Source organism: Oncorhynchus nerka, linkage group LG9a, assembly GCF_034236695.1.
Source record: "Oncorhynchus nerka isolate Pitt River linkage group LG9a, Oner_Uvic_2.0, whole genome shotgun sequence".
Taxonomy (NCBI): domain Eukaryota; kingdom Metazoa; phylum Chordata; class Actinopteri; order Salmoniformes; family Salmonidae; genus Oncorhynchus; species Oncorhynchus nerka.
Genome location: NC_088404.1, coordinates 46,927,515 through 46,949,876, shown reverse-complemented (window position 1 = coordinate 46,949,876; position 22,362 = coordinate 46,927,515). Strand labels below are relative to the sequence as shown.

At 46.0% G+C, this 22,362-nt stretch overlaps 2 protein-coding genes across 6 annotated transcripts in view; both read right to left on the bottom strand.

Annotated features, from left to right (window-relative positions):
• LOC115134423 (transcriptional enhancer factor TEF-3-like) overlaps nucleotides 1-15,258 on the bottom strand; it is a 33,817-nt gene extending 18,559 nt beyond the window's left edge. For 3 of the 5 annotated variants that reach the window (XM_029668369.2, XM_029668372.2, XM_029668374.2), the window contains exons 1-4: nucleotides 13,766-15,258; nucleotides 10,849-11,142; nucleotides 2,605-2,669; nucleotides 472-543 (exon numbers count right to left, since the gene is read on the bottom strand). In XM_029668369.2, coding sequence (XP_029524229.1) covers nucleotides 472-543; nucleotides 2,605-2,669; nucleotides 10,849-11,142; nucleotides 13,766-14,012 — 678 coding nt within the window. In that variant the 5' untranslated portion in view covers nucleotides 14,013-15,258. The remainder of the gene's footprint in view (nucleotides 1-471; nucleotides 544-2,604; nucleotides 2,670-10,848; nucleotides 11,143-13,765) is intronic. The other 2 variants (XM_029668371.2, XM_029668373.2) reach the window with 1 other exon arrangement.
• A 7-nt stretch (nucleotides 15,259-15,265) lies between these two features.
• si:dkey-82f1.1 (DENN domain-containing protein 2A) overlaps nucleotides 15,266-22,362 on the bottom strand; it is a 40,243-nt gene continuing 33,146 nt past the window's right edge. The window contains 7 exon segments of the mRNA XM_029668367.2: nucleotides 15,266-15,336; nucleotides 15,442-17,276; nucleotides 17,460-17,546; nucleotides 17,690-17,959; nucleotides 18,107-18,203; nucleotides 18,357-18,398; nucleotides 18,551-18,728. Of these exon segments, the coding sequence (XP_029524227.2) occupies nucleotides 17,245-17,276; nucleotides 17,460-17,546; nucleotides 17,690-17,959; nucleotides 18,107-18,203; nucleotides 18,357-18,398; nucleotides 18,551-18,728 (706 nt within the window). The 3' untranslated portion in view covers nucleotides 15,266-15,336; nucleotides 15,442-17,244.

The following is a 22,362-nucleotide window of genomic DNA, read 5'->3' as shown; positions in this document are numbered from 1 at the left end:
AGAATAACATGGGTTAAGGTACAATGAAGACCATAGGAAGCGTTCCTGCTGATCTCAGCTCTGTGGCTTTAAAGGAACAACATCACGGCTACAGCCAAGCACCCCCACAGCCTCCCCAACAACCCTCCATATTAACTTCACACGTTAAAAACATCAGCATGCTACGCCAAATGACCTGCATAGCTAGTGCTGTAGCAGACAGAATTGGAATGGGTAGAATGGTAGACATTCCCATTGAAAGCAAGGTCCCGACAAATGGTATGTGGACCGAGATACATTGGTGAGGAGGATTGGAATTTGAATGTCTTGTGTTCTAAACGCAATCGTGAAAGGTTGAATTGCGCCTCCATATTGGCAGATCCTGCAGAATTTAGACCCTGTGATTGGTTTGTCTACCCATTCCATTGCTGTATTGAGCAAACCTATGATGCAACGCAACAGTTGAAGATCCAAAAAACGAGGGAGACTCACGTAGCGTACCTTCAGCTTCACCTGGATCTCCCGGGCCTTCCGTCGCGCTAGCACCTGGATGTGACTGGACACCTGGAGGAGAGGGACGGAGATCAGGTCTTTGGTAGATGTGTCTATCTCCATGTTGACGCCAAAAGGTGCGACAAAACAATAAGGTTGATATTCTCATTCTTACCACAGTGCAATGTCGTTGTCTTGAAACGTTTGGTACCAACATGGCACTCATTAAGAATGGAAAATGAATAGGAAAATGCTGCACACTGCTGCTCGTGCTCCATGGGGATGTCATTATAACAACGTTTCAACCCTTAGGTCTTCATCAAACAATTAACCTACAACTCCAGCACCTGCAAAAGTACCTGGATGTGGGCATGTTCTTCAGCTTTTTTACTAATTAAGAATGGCATATTTACACATTGATTTACACTAAAGTATGTGGACACCCTTTCAAATTAGTGGATTCGGCTATTTAAACCACACCCGTTGCTGACAGGTGTATAACATCGAGCACACCGCCATGCAATCGCCATAGACAAACATTGGCCCGTACTGATGAGCTCAGTGACTTTCGAAGTAGCACAGTCATAGGATGCCCCCTTAACATCAAGTTAGTTCGTCAACTTTCTGCCCTGCTAGAGATGCCCCGGTCAACTGTAAGTGCTGTTATTGTTAAGTGGAAATGTCTAGGAGCAACAATGGCTCAGCCGCGAAGTGATAGGCCATACAAGCTCACAGAACAGGATCACCGAGTGCTGAAGCACGTAGCGTCTGTCCTCGGTTGCGACACTCACTACAGAGTTCCAAACTGCCTCTGGAAGCAACGTCAGCACAAGAACTGTTCATGGCGAGGTTCATGAAATGGGTTTCCATGGCCGAGCAGCCGCACACAAGCCTAAGATCACCATGCACAATGGCAAGCATTGGCTGGAGTGGTGTAAAGCTCATCATCATTGGACTCAGGAGCAGGGTTCTCTGGAGTGATGAATCACGCTTCACCATCTGCCAGTCCGACAGACAAATCTGGGTTTGGCAGATGCCAGGAGAACGCCATCTGCCCCAATGCATAGTGCCAACTGTAAAATTTGGTGGATGAGGAATGGTTCGGGCTAGGCCCATTAGTTACAGTGAAGGAAAATCTTAACGCTACAGCATACAATGACAATCTAGACAATTCTGTGGTTCCAACTTTGTGGCAAAAGTATGGTAAAGGCCCTTTCCTGTTTCAGCATGACAATGCCCACATGCACATACAGAAATGGTTTGTCGAGATCGGTGTTTAAGATCTTGACTGGCCTGCACAGAGCCCTGACCTAAACCCCATCGAGCACCTTTGGGATGAATTGGAACGCAGACTGCGAGACAGGCCTAATCGCCCAAGATCAGTGCCTGACCTCACTAATGCTGTTGTGGCTAAATGGAAGTAAGTCCCCGCAGCAATGTTCCAACATCTAGTGGAAAGCCTTCCCAGAAGAGTTGAGGCGGTTGTAGCAGCAAAGGGGGGGGGGACCAACTCCATATTAATGCCCATGATTTTAAGATGTTCGACAAGCAGGTGTCCACATACATTGCTAGACACTTCAACTCATTGTTAACCCCAACCCCTCTCCCTTTTTACCCCCATCCCATAAGAGGTCAAATATGACCCCCCCCCCCCCCCGTCCATGTAACGCAACATCTGCCAGTGCCAACCTGTCAGTCAGTCACTCCATATCAAACTCCATGTCCCAGATAGGGCTCCAAATCCCTGCTTCATCCAGCCCTCTACAGTGTCCTCTCTGCTGCAAAGATCCTGTACTTCTTGCTCTCCTAACAAGGTTGGGCTATGCGCTATGTGAGGAAGTGAAGAAACACACCGTCATCTGATCCTATAGCATCTGTGCATTGGGCCCCGGCCCACGAAAATCACTCAGCAGTGGCCCATTTCAGCGTGAGAAGGGGGCTAGGGCTCGGGGACTGTGCAGGAGCGAAGGCAGCATCACTTTGCCGTCATAGCTGTTCTATTGCTTTCTCTGTGTCTTTGCCTCTGATTGGAGTAGACCACTAGGACAGACATGGGGTGGGGGTGTGTTGTGTATGGGGTGCACAGGGCTCGGAACACAGAGCAGGAGTGGATTGGTGCTACGTGAAACTCACCTGCTTTCTTGTCCGTGTCTTCCCTGTGCGTAGCTTGATGTACCGTGCTATCAGCTCGTTCCGTCCTGTAAAAGCCAGACAATATACATTTCTTTTTTTAAATGGCATGAAGAAAATTCAAATAATCCAATATAAAAAGGTGATATTTGTAGATTTGTTTAGATACAAAGCTTGATTTTGTCATATCACATCATCCAACGGTGTTAATATTAGTTGAATACAGTTAAATACAACAAGCTGGGTACCAGTTGATATGGGATGATAAGTTACTGTAGACGATGAGGATGTTTTAAACCGTCAGGAATTAAAATGTTTACTGAAGCCAACTCATCCTCAGCAAGCTGGACGTGCCTGGCTGGGCAAATTAGCTGCAGAGGTGAGAGGGGTGTGCTCATGTGTGTGTGTGTGTGTTCAGTAAAAGTGTAATTTTGTTTAAGGCCAAGAGTGTGTGTGTGCTTGCCCTGGTCCATGTGCCCTGTGGGGCTATGCTGCTGACAGACAGGTCACAGCGGCTGAGCAGGTGAAGAGGTATAGCAGCCACTCTCAGAACAGACACGCCACGGCCACACTAGAGCGCGATGAAGGAGGCCTGGAGAGGCTGCTTGGCAGCTGGTGTGTGTGTGTCAATGTTTATGGAATATGCCTTTACGCCTGCAGTAAATCTTGGGCTTGTTTCACCATCAAGGGCGAGGGACTTGTGACCTCATGTGACCTCTTCTTGGCCCTGCACATATATGCACATTTATGGCACGCACAGACACCCACAACGTACACGCACACACTTTAACACACTCAGCCAGCCACCCAGCTGTAGAAGGGTAGAGTTTGCGCCACCTCTTAAACACTGTCATTTTTCGTTCTCACACCACATCTCCATGTGAATTAACAGAGATCAGTCACACATCGCAACCTGGAACAACCAGCATAAGACTTTCCTCACATAGTGATGCTTGGGTCAGAAAACCCTGCCCTATGCCGCTGACCAATCAGAATGCCCAGTCGGGTTGAGAAAAGGCAACCCGAACCCTAAGGAGCCCAGAAACGCTGGCAGGCAATAAAAGTGATCAGATTCAGCTTGCGTCCCAAAATGGCACCCTTTATTCCCTATATAGTGCACCACTTTTGACAAGCCCTGGTCAACAGTAGTGCACTATGTAGGCAATAGGATGCCATTAGGGACTCAGCCTCCGAGTGGAATGCAAAACACGGTTTCTCCAGCCCTCCTCTGAGCCACACTGGTGGGGATAAGTTTCAAGCAGACGGCGTTTGTAAGGACATTACTTTCCACTAATCAAACTCTAAAAAGATTTGAGTTTAATAGGGGACTAGTTCACCGCCTCCTGAAAGTAGCAGCTGTATGTATGCACATCCTACCATTTCAGTGTTCAATTGCTATATTGTAATTACTTTGCCACCATGGCCTATTTATTGCCTTTACCTCTCTTATCCTACCTCATTTGCACACGCTGTATATAGATGCAAATGAGAACTTGTTCTCAGCTAGCCTAACTGGTTAAATAAAGGTGAAATATAAAAAATCTGAGGGTATTGCGGTCAATTTTGGCAGTGATGGTTTTCTGTGAAGTAGTGACATGTTCACAAAGGAGGAATATTAAGGAGGGTGACACTAACCTCTTTACGCAAGCACACACACACACACACAAACACAGACAGAGCAGTAGGGCTCCCTTTGTGTCAGGTTTTTGTGGATTTAAACCCTTCACTCAGTCTCCGTCTGCCTCCACACAAGGCCCAGTCACGGCACTCATTCATCCTCAATCTTATTTGAATTTCTGTGCTGGAATTGCTCAAGCGTTCAGTGTTTATATCGGAAGGTGCACTCGCACGCCAATCGTTTAAGCACCTGAATACATATTTCTTTAATCCCTTTGGATGAAAAACGTGTTCCACATTTCTTGTGCCCTTTTTGCAGATGCTGACTGAAGGCTGACTGAATACTTTTTGGTGAGGTCACCGAGGTAACTTCTGGATTCCGTAGAGATGCTTAGTCAGGCGACGGACTACAAGGTGGAAGGGTGAAGGCAGAGAGCGCTCTTATTTCATTACCTCAAATGAACAAGGCAAGGCTTTAATATAAATCCCCATTATTCTGTTGCAATTTACTCTAGATGCCACCAGTAGTTAATTATTTAGAAAGCACGTTGTTAGGAAAAGTACATGTAGGTGTCACACCCTGACCGTAGAGCCCTCGGTTCTCTATGGTGTTTAGGTCATCTAGTTTATAGATTTCTAGGTTGGTGGTTTGTGTGGTTCCCAATTAGAGGCAGCTGGTAATCGTTGCACGGAGCTGGCGGTCGAGCGGAGAGTCGGAGGAGGAATTTGATGAATGATTCCGGAGAGAGGTGGTAGCGATGAGAATGCTGCCGTACAGGCGTGCTGAAGAGCGTGACACTAGTTCCACCGGTGTCACGCATCTGGCCTCCGGTGCGCCTTCCCAGTCCGGTACGTCCTGTGTCAGATTCCCGCACTCACCCTGAAGTGCGTGTCACCAGTCAGGTGCCACCTGTGCCGGCTCCACACATCAGGCCTCTAGTGCGCCTCCCCAGTCCGGTACGTCCAGTGCCTGCTCCACGCACTTGCCCTGAAGTGGTCTGGTTACACGCACTTCACCTGTACCGGCTTCACGCACTAGGTCTCCAGTGCGCATTCACAGAGCCCTCGGTTCTCTATGGTGTTTAGGTCAGAGCGTGAATGGGGGGGTTTATCTAGTTTATACATTTCTAGGTTGGTGGCTTGTGTGGTTCCCAATTAGAGGCAGCTGGTAATCGTTGCCTCTAATTGAGGGTCATATTTAGGTAGGCTTTTTCCCCACCTGCATTTGTGGGATAGATTTGCGTTAGTGCATGTGCACCACGTAGCCACGTTTAGTTGTTCGTTTATTGATTTGTTTTTTTTTCTTTAAGTTTCACTTTGCAATAAATATGTGGAACTCAACATCCGCTGCGCCTTGGTCCCGTTCTTACGACAACCGTGACCGTAGGCTACTTAAAAAGTAGCAAAAAAGATGAGTGCAGTGTACTTCACATGTACTTGAGGAAACCACTACATTATGTTCCATCTTCATCTAACTTTAAGTGTTGTGTTACACAAAACTTCCTGAAAATTATATATTTTTAAAAAGTTTATTTGTAATCTTAACTATTGATCTCTTCCATTCACTGACGTGTAATCTTGATTTTCAGCATCGTGCTTATAAAACAGGATTATGCTTACATACTGTCAGTCTGCACACACACAGCATCCTCCCAGTCCATTCAAAATTAGCATACTGTATTTGTGACCATTACACCAAGTCCTTAATGAGCTGTTAAGAGGCTGGTCTTTAGGTGTTTATATCAGATGTCCCTGCCACTCCTTCAAATGGACGGGTGGTATGATTAAAACAAATATTCAGGCAAGTGTGAGATCACAGATCAGAGGAGTCGTCGGTCAGTCACACAATGATGTCATCGTGTGACCGTGTCCACTGGGAGCAGTCCAGAGAGGTTGACGGACAGAGACAGAACCTGACCCCGGTCAATTCCTTAACCACTGGTCTAAAGCCAGTTTGAAATGTGTAGCTCGCCCTCATTGTTTAAGGATAAATAGTCAGGGACTGGGATCAGGTCAAAGGACCCCGTGTTAGTTCTCAAGAGCAGTCAGTGACCGACCACAACAATACTCTACTCGTCCGACTCTGGGACCATCTGTGAGAGTTGGTCTCCCCTTCGCCCTACCGCCCCCCTTCCAGTTCTGTTTGTTGGGGTCAGCGGTGGTTGCAGACTGTGCCACGCGAAGGTGTAGCCCTGTCCTCCCAGTCATACATATGCCTCCTCTCAGAAGGATAGGTTCCTCTCTGACCCTAAACGGCCTACCCTACCCTCTGACCTCTATCCTCCCGAGCGTTCCTCACATACCAACACACTGCCTGCTGCAGCACCAGCCCTGCATCTGTTCTCTCTGCTACTGCCGGCCTCAGGGAGGCTTACTGGGTTGGGTGTGTGTGTGTGTGTATACGCACGCACACCCTTTAACCCTTTTGCTAAAACATTCACACCCTCATGACCCTGCCTAGAAGGACAGCGACTCACACCTTAGCACATAGCCCCCCTCCAGACAACACAGGACTCAGCTTCTTACATCTACTCTCTATTCTGAAGTGGCAATCGATGGGCACGATAGGAGGAGGCCAAATATGCCAGCCAGGGAGAGCGCACACACACAGCGAGCCCCTCTCTGAACACACATCTTCCAACCGTAAGGCTTCCTCCAGCACATGTGGCTCTGTAGGCGATAAAACATTTTTTAAATAATATTAATAATCACATTTAGGCCGCAGGAATGTGTTGTGAGGGTACAATTTCCCCTCCGATAGGATAGTGAGCCGAGCAGCGTGGAGACTCCTGGCGAACGGCCCGTCTCTAAAGCCACTCTGCTATTTCACCCCTCTCTCAGGGACACTGTCTGATACAGTGTCGTCCCTACAAAGACTTAAGATATATATTTTTTTAAAGTACGTCTACATAGCACTGCGATTCATTCGGAGGCGTTACCATGGTAACAGCAGTAGCTGACTTTTTACCGTCAGTTTCATTTGAATGAAGTGAATCCTGGCCATACAGTATGTATATCTACACTGGTTGCATAATATTCTCCCCATCTCCTCTCGTGTGAATAGGTCCCAAAAGTAATCACTGATTTTCCACCATTGGATAGGTGCAAGCAAGGTCAAGGGATTTCATTACATAGCTTTTATCTTTCTATACAGTCATGTTTGATCTTGGATTACGCTTATGGGCGCGAGCGCTCGATCAGGGCCCTATAATGAGATGCATGTCGGAGCCAAGCAGACAGCCATGTCTGAATTCCAGCGGCACCTTAGCAGAAAGGCAGTACTGGTTCCTCACAGTCACTAAGGGGATCCTATCCCAGGTGAGAGTGAAGGTCAAGACAGGGGCTAGGGTTACAGCCAGGGTCCAGTTCATACTCCGGACCATCCCATGTGAGGGCTGTCCCCTCCAGCACCACACACCCCACGACCCAGCAACCCACTGACCTGGCCATACTCTCTCTGGAGACAGTGACCCCCCACTGCCCTAGTACCCACTGTGGAGACTCAGCAAATGATATGATGACCGTACAGAGAACTCAGCCCTCTCAGCTGCAAAGACTAAAAAACATAACACACAAGCACTTTCTCAAAAGGCTACTGGCCACACAGCCTTCGGTCAGTGAATCTCTCACTTGACTGGGGAAGTTGGGACCTAGGTGAGGAGGAGAACCATCTCTTTCCATTGGGCCTTTCCTCTACATCATGGACTTTATTAACGAGGGTTGAGCTGACAGGAGAAACTGCTGCCCTCTGCTTGCAGGGCACTTTGACTTTGTACACAAGACAGACATGTCAACATGTTTATCGGCAATAAAACCCTTGTAATGAAGGACACGGAAAACAGATGATCCCTATAGGTGTCAGAGGGAGAGCAGGTGTGAAAGACTGAACAAAATATGATCATGTCAGTTATTTCTGCATTAGGCATAAGACAAGACACTTTTTTGGGGATTATGTAAATAATAAAAAGGGATTACAAGAAGAGTTATGGCTGATAATCCAATCACTGTGAATAAACAGCCAACATAATCACATTTCCAATGTCATTTTCCTCTCCATATACGGCCTATATGGGTATCCTATACCTCGGGACAAAGCACTTATCCAACAGTCCCTCCCTCCTCCCTTAACACACATCATTTGTCACCCAGGCTCTGAAAAGACAGTCTACTCGGTGGAACCACCGGCCGTAAGTCCAATGGGGCCTAGCACAACAGGGACCCATGGAAGATAGGAAATGTTTGGCAATGCATGTCGAATGACTGACTGCCGCACAAAAAAACACAAAAGAGCTACTAACTTGAATGTGTAATCGGCACGACGGCCAGCGCTATGCAGGCTATTACTAGAACAATGCCATTAATGCATGAGGAAATATATTCTCCGATAAGAATTTACAAAGGATTGAAGAGGATTCACACACCATATAATTAACGGTTTGCCATCTTAGTATGGCATTGTTGCCTCTGAAATGAACCGGTCTGTGTTGTAGAGAGGAAATCCAACACTCTAAATTCCTGATTTCCAGGAACCTTGTAAATGTAACATCTTAAAATAGACATTTTCATAGGTTTTCCTCTCACTTAATGTAGCCTAACAATTTGCTCATGTCAAAACGTCAACATGAGAATGAGAGTCACATAGCTTTAGGTTGAGTTGTAGCAAAGAGTCAAAAGGGCTGTCGGTGACCCTGACAGAGCTGGAGGGGGGGGAAGCTTTAGCTGTTTAGGGGCTGATGGGGTGGAGGGGGGGCTACGAGCTTAGTTTTGTCCTTTTTCTCATGTTGTAAATTTGGGCTGGCCGCGAGGCTGGGGTGAACTTGGGGAGCAGCTGGAGGTTAGCTGAAAGGCAGCCAGACTCACTGACAGACTGATGGACAGACCCAGAGGGGGGGTGACTCTGGCAGGGCCTACAGTGTGTGTGTGTGTGTGTGTGTGTGTGTGTGTGTGCGATGTGGACGGGGATAGAGTGCATGAGAGGCTGGTAAATCACATAAATAGCAGGGAACAGAGGGAGGCATAAAGACACCAGGGACAGGTGCAGAGCACCCCACAAGACACTGCCACTACCTTGGTGTTTATTTGTTCCCCCCCCCCAGGCGCTCAAAGGGTAAATGTCTATTCTGGTATAGGGTTACAGCGGCGCTGCCTTGAACTCCGGCTCGAAACGCATACCATTCTTAACGGGCCATCGTATTCCCTGGTGCACATCACCCGCCCCTGACCCCCATGGGGAGGAAGGGGTACCTCAGCACCACCCCCTCCCAGCCCTCAACACCCTTCCCCTCTTTTTCCCCCCTATACACAGAATGTGACACCTGCCCCCGCTCCTCCACCCCCATTATTGCAAGCTTTATAAGGGTTTAGAGTTGATCAGGGGACGGCTATGACCTCACCGGACCTAGCTAGCCTAGCGTGTGGCTAATGGCTAATTGCTAGAGGAGCTGGCGCAGTGACAGAGGCCATGGCAGACCGCATATGATAAGCACACAATCACCCATTCTGTTTGGGCCCCTCGATTTTCCACCACCGGGGGTCCGGATTAGCTATCAAACAGTCAAGCAGACGTCTTATCAGCTAGCCATATGTTATCAGACGTCTATCAGCTAGCCATATGTTATCAGACCTCTATCAGCAAGACAGTTTGACCTATAGTCACTGTATGACAATCTGAAGGGTCTATGAGCACTCTATACTATTAGCATTCTATGGTAGACAATACAATCCTTTGTTTACAAAACCTAAATATTTGACCTCATCACTATATACAGAGTGCACAAAACATTAGGAACACCTTCCTAATATTGAGTTGCACCCCCTTTTGCCCTCAGAACAGCCTCAATTTGTCAAAAGCGTCCCTCAGTGACATCAATAAGGGACCATGGCTTTCACCTGGTCAGTCGGTTATGGAAAGAGCAGGTGTTCCACACTCCGTGTACAACGTCTCAATTTTTGCTCTTCACTTTTCATTGGACTACAACACTTAAAAGCCAATGACATAACATAGGTAGGAAGGCCAATGAAGTAACGCTATACAGTATACTGTACCTGTGACTGATAATGAGGTATGGCCAAACCAATTCCTCGCTACATAGTTACTGAATTAAATACTGGAAAAAATACAGGAATGTCAGGGGGGGGGAGGAAGTTAAGCAGATCCTGTGAAGTATTAATCAATCAGAATGTGAGCAGAAACATTGGAAAGGAGAGTGGCACACATCAAATCGTGCTGCTCAGCCACGTGGATGGAGGAAAAGGGTATTTTGGCTTTTTATTAGGATCCCCATTAGCTGCTGTGAAATCAGCTGCTACTCTTCCTGGTTGTCCACACAAAACATGAAATAATACAGAACATGATTAGACAGGAACAGCGAGGAGAGAACTACATTAAAAACAGGGACAGCTGTGTGAAGAGCGCTCTGAAACATGAAGACGGTGTGTGCGCGTGTGTATTTGTACATAAAGGTTGCACAAATATGTGAGGGACAACGCTACGTACAAATATCACCAGACAAAAAAGGCAATATCTTGCACATCAAGGGACAGCGCCTGAGAACATTTCCATATAAGAGCGAGGGGACGGCAGAGCCATCACATAACACCGGGGAATAGACAGAAAAGGGTGGGGCGTACCGTACATCTTTCCTTCATCGGAGAGGATGATCTTCCTGCGTCCGCAGGGCGGGTAGATGGCCAGGGCCTCCTGGAAGCTCTGCTCGATGTCGGGGCTCCACACGCCCTCCGCATCGTTCTCCAGAGGCTTGTCCAGAGGCTCGTTCAGCTCCTCACTGGTGCCCCCAGGGGAGGGGGCCGGCACCCACTCCGCAGACGTGGTGGGGGGCCGAGAGGACCACAGGACTGGGCTGGGAGGAGCAGGGGGTAGAGGGTGCGTTCCAGGGGCCAAGGACAAGATAGGACAGGGTGATCCTGAGTAAGCAAGAGACAATATTTAGGTAAGGAGAGGTTGAGTCAAGGAGTGCTGGCTTGGAGGATGTTAGAACAAGAACATAGGAAAGCAATACCCATTGTAAAATAAATGAAGCACCATATTATGCGCTTGTCAGGATAACAAGGATCGGTTTCAAATATTGATTATGCTGCTAAGCATTCGGTACTTTGAAATGTCTTGGGGTCCATAGTACTGGTCTGTGACTACATACGGTCAGCTATTCAACATCTTGCCAGATCTCCCTCAAGAAGTTCAAACATCAAGAAATGAAGATCAAACAAAACAATATTCAGGTCCATTGACGTCCGCCCAAGGAGGCGCTCCACCCAGAAGAGGACTGGCCACCCCACATAGCCTGGTTACTCTCTAGGTTTCTTCCTAGGTTTTGGCCTTTCTAGGGAGTTTTTCCTAGCCACCGTGCTTCTACACCTGCATTGCTTGCTGTTTGGGGTTTTAGGCTGGGTTTCTGTACAGCATTTTGAGATATCAGCTGATGTACGAAGGGCTATATAAATAAATTTGATTTTGATTTGATAGTTACGTCACAATGAAGAGCGGTGTGCGTGCGTAGGCTATACGATCTCGGGACCACATCACTGGGGAGTCGCTAATCCTACGTGGAAAAAGCACCTCGGAGCAGAAAGTAATTATGGAGCCATGAAAACAAACAGCGTGGCACCTAGAGACAGAGGGTGGAGGAGTCACTAAGCAAACAGACCGGGAAACACATTCGACTGAGATCCCCACCACACCGCCATTGTTAGAGAAACACTTGGACAGACACATCAAGGAGGAGATCATGTCAGGGTTGTTACACTTTAACACTCAAGCTGGATGTACAGTATCGATCACATGACTATGGTGGGCCGGGAGTTTTTGCTTACCATGTGACCGGAATATATCATTAGGTTTCTCAGTAATGCATAATTAGGGCCTGGAGTTTTTCCTGCTCGGGTCACTGGGTGAGGGCTGTCTCAATCATTGTTTGTTTTCCTCTGGAGGAAAATCTGGGCTGCCAATTGACAGTTAAGGCTATTGACATGGTTAGTCATTATAATGTGTGATTTGCCTGGTTGTATCTGGGCTGCCTGGCAGTGTGCTGAACTGTGTGTTTGGGGGGGGGGGGGTGGTAAAGAGTGGGACAGGAGGGAAGGGGTGGTCCTGATGAGTCACAGGGTGTCACGTCTGAGTGAGGAACAATCTCTTCCTCTGAGCCTCCCGACGTTCCTATGGGCTTCCTGTAAATGAGCTGGCCAGTTAACCCTGCTCACACACCTAACAACACTGAGAAACAATGGAGGAGGGCAGACGTACACTGTAGAGACCCTTTCTTTGCTCTGGTGGTAAATCTTAGTAACTTTTTAAATGAGGGGTCTATGGTGAAATGGTCATTGCTGTGCTCAAAGAGAGTACATTTATTTATTTTGCTCACAGAGTAACCTGGAGTGCAGGGCAACTGTAATTAAAATGTTATAGTGCAACACTGATGAAGAAAGAGAAAGTTTAGTGTAGAGAGCTGTGGGGCATAAACCATTAATGCTGGTTAGGTTCCTCAGCCAAAGTGTCCAACAGGGTTAATTGGCATAAGCCCCTTAAAATCAGGTGTCCCCTTCCAGTCCTCCATCTCTCCCCCCACACACACACACACACACACACACACACACACACACACACCACACGAAGCAGGTGTGTACCTCAGAAATGCACACACAAAAGTATGGAACAAATCCGATATGCACTCGTAAAGACGCACACTCAAACACACCCTGACACTTTCACTTCAGACACCAGAAATACACACACACACACCTATACAAAAACTATGCAGCGTTGCCCACTCCCCGGCCACCCTTTGACCCCCAGTCATAAGAGGGAACAGCTGCATCAGTTTCGACTTGCCCCTGGCACAGTGCTCACTGCCTACTCAGTGTGTTGTGGGGTGGGTAGGACTGCAAGGGGCGTCAACGCCAAAGAGGGTTAGGGGTGAAGGGGGAGAGACGGGGGTGCTCCACTGGACAGTCTCCTCTAATCGGGACCGGAATGTAATGCTCGGAAACATACGCTCATAAAATGCCTGATCCTAGAAGACCATGTCTGTGTCCTTAATGGCAATATATTCCCCATCTATCTTTTGACCAGAGTCATATGGTCCCACTGGATAGGGAATAGATTGCCATTTGGGACACAGCTATGGTCTTCTAGGATCAGGCATTAGCCTGGGTGGGGAGTGGAAAACCATCGGGAGAGAAAGGAACACATTTGATTGGCATGTTTTGTGCGGTGTCCCATTGTGTTGCCCTGTAAGGAGCAGATCAACTAAACTCTCTGAGCGCACACAAACACACTGCCTAATTACATGTAACATCCTGTGCCAATGACACTAACGCTTCCATACACCTCGACTAACCCCACATCAAAACCATCATGAAAATCCCGCAATATATTTAAGTCATAACTCACAATAATTACAGATTACAGGGTCAAGATGGAGTTCAATCCAAGGTTATCCCTACAGAGAGATCCATCAAACATGTGCACTGATACAGCCCAATTACTTACATTTAAGTCATTTAGCAGACGCTCTTATCCAGAGCGACTTACTTGTTGGACATATGCATGTGGAGAGAGGAGGATTGTTGGTAGACACAGGTTGTTGGGGCTTGGATGCCAGGGGGTTTCTTTGTTCTGTAGGGATCATATCCAAGGCATTATTCTGCTTTCTCGTGTGAGTGGAGGAGGAATGCTCGCTATGTGGGATGAGCACACTGAATAGTCTCCTCTGCACAAGGACAGTCTCAGGGCAGCTCAATATACACAAACAGACAAATGCTCGCTCACACACAGGCATACAAAGGCAAAAGAAACGCAAACACCAATACAGATAGCTTATGAGTTTTGATAAATTGCAGAGACCTGATGATAGGGACACACTGACAGAGACAGAATGACAAGTTAGCAATTCATCATTAATAAGCTACAGTATGTAAATTAAAAAACAGACTAGGGTAGTGAACTCAGACCCCAAGACAGAAAAACTAAAAGTGAGAAAGGATTGATTACATGAATAATCCTTGGCTGTCATACAGTCGTTTTAAGAGAGTGCCCTAACAGGGGTGTGCTTGCCCCCTACCTCTCCAGGGCCCTGGCCCATTCCACCTGTTGCTCCGGGGGAGGGATGGACTCTCACACACACACTAACCCTGCTCTGGGACCCAGACCAAAAATACTCCCTCACACAGCCTGTCAGCACCACCATGACTAGACTCTACACAATTTATCCATCCACTACAAAACCAAACCCTGTGTGTGTGCTGATTGGTCATCACTGGCTACGCACAGTGCACACAATATGCCAGGTAGCAGTGGTTGGATTTGGGGACTCAAAAACAGCATACCAAGTACACTACATCATAAACAAGGCGAAAATAAAAATTGTTTGAAAATGTGGACGTTAAAACGACATAAAACGTATGCCTGATCATTTAATTTTGCTTGGGCACAGAAAACACAGTAAACCACATGTTGTTGACTTAACAGGCATTCTGTCAAATGTATGGTATGTGGACATTTCACACATTATATTAACATGTAAGATCATGGGAACTACTTTCATGGGCATATAAGACATTAATAATCATAGCCACATAATACACATGTAATTGTTTTAATTTCTCTCTAGATATAGTTATTGAAGATATAGCTCAAGTGCTAAATTAGTATTAATCGCTGTAGTTATTGTTAGTGGAAGTAATTCGGAGTAATAGTTACTATTAATAGTAGACTGGTATTTTTATTTGGCACAACAACAAAATTCACTCATGTCATGTCTATTATTTCGGAAACATTCTTAGATTTTCGGACAACTGACACTCAAATGAGGCAACTGAAATATCTATTTTGTAAACATATCTATTCATTTTATAAACATATCTATTCATTTTATAATATCAGTTGCTCATCACCCAGAGGAGCGCTAACGTTGAACTGCGCGTCTATGACGTTATTAGTTTCCTTTAAAAAGTTCCGTCTGAAAGGCAGGAAGTACCGTGCAAATTTAGAAATTCGACAAAAAAAAATGTCAGAAATGTAAAGAATTTGTACCTCATACAGCGTTTAATAAACAATGTAACCGGCAGACGACTGTACTACGGCTACAGCTGACCAGTCCAACTCTGAAACAGAAAGTTTGGCAACAACTTGAGAGGCATTGGTTTATGAAAGAAAACAGATGTTCAACTAACAAAGCAAAAAGACAGATAAACATGTTGTAAACGTACCTGTTGAAAGTCAAGCCACAGACAACACCGCTGGGTCAAACAGGCAAGTGGAATTTCTGGGGTCAGATTTCTGTGAAGAAATATATTTACATTTTGTCGCCCCTTTCCTCAGTCGTTTGAAGCGCAAAGAGGGCTGGAATGTCAGGAATTATCTGTGGTAATGACATGAAGCCTGGAAGGGAGCGAAAAAGACGAGGGGAAATAGGGAGGCAGGACCGACCGGTCAACACGTAATGGTGACGGCGCACCGAAAAGGAAAAGAAAGCCAGCCTTGGTAAGGGGAAAAAGGAAATCACAAAGAAAAACAGAGGTCGGGGATAGTCATTGCCTCTTTACAGAGGGACAAACACACAAAGGGACAACGCTATTGCGAAACCTCATCAGCCCTCTTCTAATTATTTGTTGTGAAATAACCCTATAATGAAGATAAACAATATTTGTTTATAGGGCACTATTCAAGTAATACATTTGATAATATAAATTACTATTTATATTAGGTTAACTATAAATCGGCTAACTATACCATTTTTAAAAACTTGTAATGCCATTTGGCAACATATGTTGGATATATTTCGTTCATAATGTTTTTTCGTTCGATATCAATGGTAATTTAGTTTTAACAAACGAGGAAAATCGATTGTGCTATTCATCTTTAAGGAAATCATAATACATTGAGCACTGGTAGAGTGGACTCTGAACAACTGGAGCGTCAGTACTGAATGAAATGGGTAATAGCGAGAGCCCTCCAGTGGATCATGTAGAAAATGACTTAAATTAAGGGCTCAATTGTACTGTCCTTTTGTTTCGTGACATCAAGTCAATAACCCTCTATGAGTGATAATGTGTGATTTAATAATCAGTTTATGACGTTATAATAGCAATCAGGCATGAATGAGGCCCACATCCTTGTATTTATTAATTAAAAATAACTTTAATTATTTCATAACATTTTCAAATCAGGTTTAAGGCAAAACTAGTGGTGTTTGACAATTACATATCAATTTGTTTTAGGCCTCCTTTGCCTTCTCCCAGGTATGATTTTCTGATCATTTCCCTTACACCCATTCCAATCCATAGTTCACTCTGTCTCAGTGGTATATCTCCTCAATAGTAACCCAGTGGTCTACGACCCCTCCTCCATACAGACTACATAAAGCCCATCACAAAACTACAGGATGTTATTTTGCTTTCATTTGAAGGAGGGAAAATGGAAGCAACAGTTACTCTTAAAAAGTACACCGTATAAATTAACTTAAGCCTCCTGTTAACATAGAAGTTGTACTCAATAGAAATATGTGGAATGTTTAAACTGTACGGTACAAAATGGAATGGTCTTTTGGCCCACCCAGCAACATCCTCAGTGGAGTCTTTCAGGTTTGTGGGTGGAGTCATTCTATCCCAACTCTAGGAATGGAAATGGACTGTGCTATACAGTACATCAATGTACACTATAAAGGCTGACAGCTTTACAGAAGTAAGCTCTCAGGGGCGACAGAGAGACACTCGCAAATGATAAGACCTCAAAGGAGAACGACGTTCCTTGATGGGTCTGTGTCTTTGGGGCTGCGACAATATGAATGTTTTTGGTCCGATTGCTAAACCCCAACACCCCCCAAAGTCATTCATGTTCAGTCCAAATATTGCAAGGAGTGTTCGGTCCTTGCCCAGTAGGTCTCCATAAGCTTGTGGACACACAATCCCCTTCTTCATGCTATCCACAGGGAGTTTGGGTCCTTAGACAAAGTGTTTTGTTCTCAACCTCTTTTGAACATGTTCCCTCTCATGGAGTCCCGTCCCGAGGCATCATTTCTTGGACAGGAATTTCATCTTATTTCCTGAAAATAAAAACAGGCAACAGAACCAGATCAAAGTAACTTTGGCGTGAGTGACAACCTTTTCAAACATGGAGGAGGAATGTAGTTTCATGAATGTAACACCTGTTATTCAGAGTGACTTGGTATATGGTGTATGTAGGTACTTGAGTGGATAAGATGTATGGGAGAGGATTTGAGCCTTACCTAGACCCTTGAGGAACTTGTTGACCCCACGCTGTTCGCTCCCTGGGAGAGAGTCCAGGTAATCTTGTGACCTCACCTCAAACAAACCTGGACAGACAGGTAATTATGCAAAATTGTCATAATTATGCATTTCAGACAGGCATACAGACTCCAAAAGCAGACGTATCTTATGGGAGTGCTCACAACCAGGCACTAACAAGATTCAAACGCTCTACTACCCATCTCCACACCTCTTAGACCCTGCCTGCGTTGCTCCCTCTCTGCCACAAACCCAGCGAACATCTGGGTCTCCATGAAGACCTCCAGGAACCTCTTCAGACTCTTGGAAGTGACAGCCTTGCGGAAGGCCTCGCGCTGAAAGCAGGACGGGGTGGGCGAGGAGGGGGCTCCAGACTCGTCCTCTCGATCCCCCCCGCCCATGAAGAGAGGATAGTGGCCCACCATCTCCACGAAGAAACGTACAAAGGTCTCCGACACCACCGTGCTGAGGGAGCTCGAGTCTGGAGAGAGACAGATTCAACATGGCGGTCATGAGTAGGCATTTGGTAATTAACATATATCAACAGTCACATAGACCTTCGTCAAGCCTGTATTAGTCACAACATTACTTTTCTGCGAGAGGTGTTAATATAGTGGCACTGACTCACCGGTGGGCATCTCACTGGCCAGTTCCTTCCTCTTGTCCAGAATGTGTTCCAGAGCACCCTGCAACTTGTGAGGCAGAATGGAGTCCTCGTCATCCAGCTGGAGTGGAAAGACCGAGGTGTGAGAGGAAATGACGACCGTGTGCCATGAGCAGAGAGCTGTATCTACATCTATGGGTGTAGCCAATTATGTAAGAGACACACAGCATGTTCTTTGTCTGTTGCTATGGGTACCGTTGTTAGGGATGTATACCTGTCTGAGGAAGCGGCTGTTGCCGAGATCAACCACCAGGACCTGAGGAGAGAGCCGGATGTCATTTCCGCACAGTGTGGCAGCCTCAGCTCTTTCTCAGAGTAGACCCACAGAGATCATTGTTTATTGAGGAAAGTGATGAGGTTAGGGGTTCACACACACACAGTGGGCTGGGCTCAGGGGCCTGGTCTCACCTCCTCGATGGGCAGCTCTTTGAGGCTGGGCAGAGAGCTGGATAGCAGACCCACGATGAAGGGGGTGGGGGTACATACTATGTCCAGCATGGAAGGGGGCAGCACAGGGATGTAGGTGTGCTGCCAGGTGAACGGGTAGAGTAGAGCCACCATCGCATGGCAGCACTGAGACAGAGTACTGCAGAGAGAGGGGCGAGAGGGAGGGAGAGAATAGGATGTCAACTGACAGAATAGAACAAGTTGTTAACATTAATTCAAAACCTAACGGCAAAAATATGACTGTAGTGGTAGTCTACACATAGCCACGTAATATAAGTCAGCGTGCTTTGTACTGTATTCAATGCAGTTCTATATTCCACCACAAGGTGGTAGTAGCAGATTCTTCAGCTATTATCAAGACTTGCTTTAGAACATAAAACTGAACATTGCACTTTGTAAAGCATGGCTTTTTGAGAACTTGTTCATGAATCTTTAGGGGGCGTGATTTAACACTACAATATATATTGCGGGAGTGAATGAACTAACCCAGCGCTGTTAACTTAATGCCTCCAATGTGCGTGTCTGTTTCATTTAATTAAGTCAAAAACTAAAATCAGTGATCGTGAGGCCAAGTTTCCACTCATTTCAATGCAACAGTAGAACAATGTCACAGTGGAACAACAATCTATTGTGGATTCACAAGCTTTTCCTGCTGGGTTTTCAGAAGCATTTAATGATGCAGAGTTTACACAGGTAGCCCAATTCAGATCTTTTTCCACTAATTAGGCTTTTGACCAATCAGATCAACTAAAGATCAGAATTGAGCTGGCTGTGTTAACATCACCTAAGTGACAGGGAAATGCACATCCAAGAAAGACCCTGGAAATGCTTTATAGTCTATCTCAAGGCACCCGTCAATAGCAGGTGAGTAGTGGATGCTAGTGCGCCAAATCGGTTGCACACGGCAGTCTTAACGCTTTCACTTCTACACCAACCCTGTATCTGGCTTCCATTACATATTTCCAGAGAGAAATGATTGTTCCCTAGACGACTGTATAACACAACAGCATTCCTTCCTTAACACTCTTTCTCGGTCTATTCCAGGAGCAGTCTGTCTGGTGTGTCTGTCACATCCTGTTCCCTCTCCTCTGCCTTTCACCTGATCTCACTGGTCTCAAGTCGGTTTACTCATACAGAATTTAAAAAAAAGGTAGCTAGATAAGTACTAAGTTGTACTGATCCATAGCTGACATTATGTACTCAAAATACTTCGGTGACTGAAAGCGTGAGGTTTAATTGAGGATGGGCAGGAGGACGCAGCGCAGCCCTGCAGCGTTTGTCCGTTGTTTAAACTGTTTTTGTTGCTTTGTCTATATTAGTGTTTTATGTTGCATCGGATTACTGATTAGGCTACGGTAGAGCGACACGGTGTGCATACAGTGGATTATTCTCCTACTTTGATTCATTTTGCTGGTACCTGAAACAGCATGCAAACTTCTGAGAAAGTCGGTGGGCACCACACATCTGCTATAGCTCTTTTACAATGTAATACCGCACGTTCGGGAGAATGGATCAAAAGGGGACATACCTGCAGAGATGGTGAGACAAAACAACCCGGTGAAGGAGGAAAAGGAGGTGTGCGGCAGAGGTTGAGGAGGAACAAAACAACTACCCTGCCTGCTCAGTATCTATATGAATACAGGGAGGCCTGTGTGATGGCCTCTGAAACTTGGCTGTCGGAGGCGGTGCCCGACTGAAGTCACCCCTGACGGATTCACCGTCACCTATATGGGCAGAGAAGCTAGTGGTAAGGAGCACGGAGGCGGAGTCTGTTCTGATAAATGATAGAAAACTACGATTGTCAAGGGAAGAAAATATGCACTCCTGATAGAGAGCTACTGTCATTGTCACTGCACCCCTTCTTCCTCCCCCGTAAATTCCACCCAGCTTTTTATAACAACTGTTTATATCTATCCAAGAGCAAACTGTCAGTGCAGCAGCTTGAGCTTGATGCGATTTCCCCTGATGCGTCCAATTCATCATGGGGGATTTCAATAGCTGCACTCTCAACACACCGAGTACTTTCACCCAGTATGTGACTTGTCTAACAAGGGGAAAATCAGATCATTGATTTTTTTTACGGCTCGGTCGCGAAAATGTATTCATCCTTGGCCAGACCTCCAGTGGGTGGATCAGATCATAATACCTTTCTACGAGCAACTTATAGACAGTTAGTCAAAAGGGGGCAGGCGGTGGAAAAACAGAACACAGGTGTGGGACAACGACAGTAGTGATCAACTGCAGGGATGCTTTGACTATCTCATTTAGTGGATTTGAAGAATCATCTGCTGACCTGAACGAGTTGACTGACGTAATATCTGACTATATTGAATTGTGTTTATTTGGCGATCCCCCACAAAAAACATGTAAGATATTTCTTAGCGTGCCACGGGTGACCAAAGAATTGAAAGTGGTGCTTAACAAGAAGAAACAAGTGTTTTCCTCCGGGAATCCACTCGAAGAGGTAGAGAGAGATGTGAACGAAGAGATTAAAAAGGCAAGATGCCAGTACAAGGATAAGGTGCAACAGATAATGTTACAGGGAGACTCTGCCCGGTTGGGCAAACGCCCCTTTCACAGCGAGGCAACGTATCGATCCCTGCCTGGATGAGAGGGTGTGCCCTCAACAGCCAATGAACTGAAGTTCTTAACTCGCTTTGCAACAGGGCGCGCCCTCGCTCCCCTGGCCTGTCTGGAGGAGGATGTCATGGCAACAGAGAGCGTGATTGTCATCGATGAGGAAGTCGTACAACGAGCATTCAAAAGCACTGGAGCACGAAAGAGCCAGGGGCCTGATAATGTAAGTGGTTGTGTCTTGAAACACTGTACCACTCAGCTGAGTGGTATCTTCTGCTCTCTTTCAGCAGTTCCTGGATACATTGGAAATTCCATCACTATGGAAAAAAGGTATTGTTGTACCTGTTCCAAAAACCTCCCATCCATCTGCATCAAATGATTACAGACCTGTCGCTCTTACCTCTCTTGATTAAATCTATTGAAAAGATCATCAAAGCATACATAAACCACCACCAGACACCTTCTTGACCCCCTCCAATTTGCAGTACTATACATACTGTATACAGACAGCTGCCAGAGCCGGTTCCCAGGGTGCCACCTGATCAAATATGCTGACGATACTGCTTTGGTCAGTCTTCTTGAAGGGGATGAAACCGAATGATTTTACTGTCTGGTCGGAGTCATCCATGTAATATTAAATACATTAAAAACAAAAGGACATGGTGATTGACCTTTGAAGGAACACTACCATGCACACACCATCACTGATATAAGGTGAGCCCATTGAAATAGTGGAGGAGTACAAATACCTTGGGCTAGTCATTGACAACAAGCTGTCCTGGGATCAGTGTACTGACGCTATTTTGAAGGCCAACAGACTATTTCCTACGGAAACTGCACTTTAATGTTGATCTAACCATCATGGTTCTCTTTTATAAATCATTGAGAGCATTCTGTCCTACTGCTTGACCTGCTGGATTGGGAATGTCAAGGTGGCACAGAAAAATAGGTTGGGCAAGATAGTCAGGACTTGTGGAAAAATCATGGGTCAGCAACAGCAAGAACTGTCATCTCTCTACCTGGGCAGATCCCTCCAGAAGGTAAATATAATAGCGGTGGACACTTCCCATCCACTCCACCCTGAATTCCAGCTCCTTCCATCTGGCCACAGGTACAGACTACTACTAAAATATATTTTTTAACAAAATAAGATGGGGCCCAGTACTCTTTTATTCCAAATGCAATTCTGCAACTTA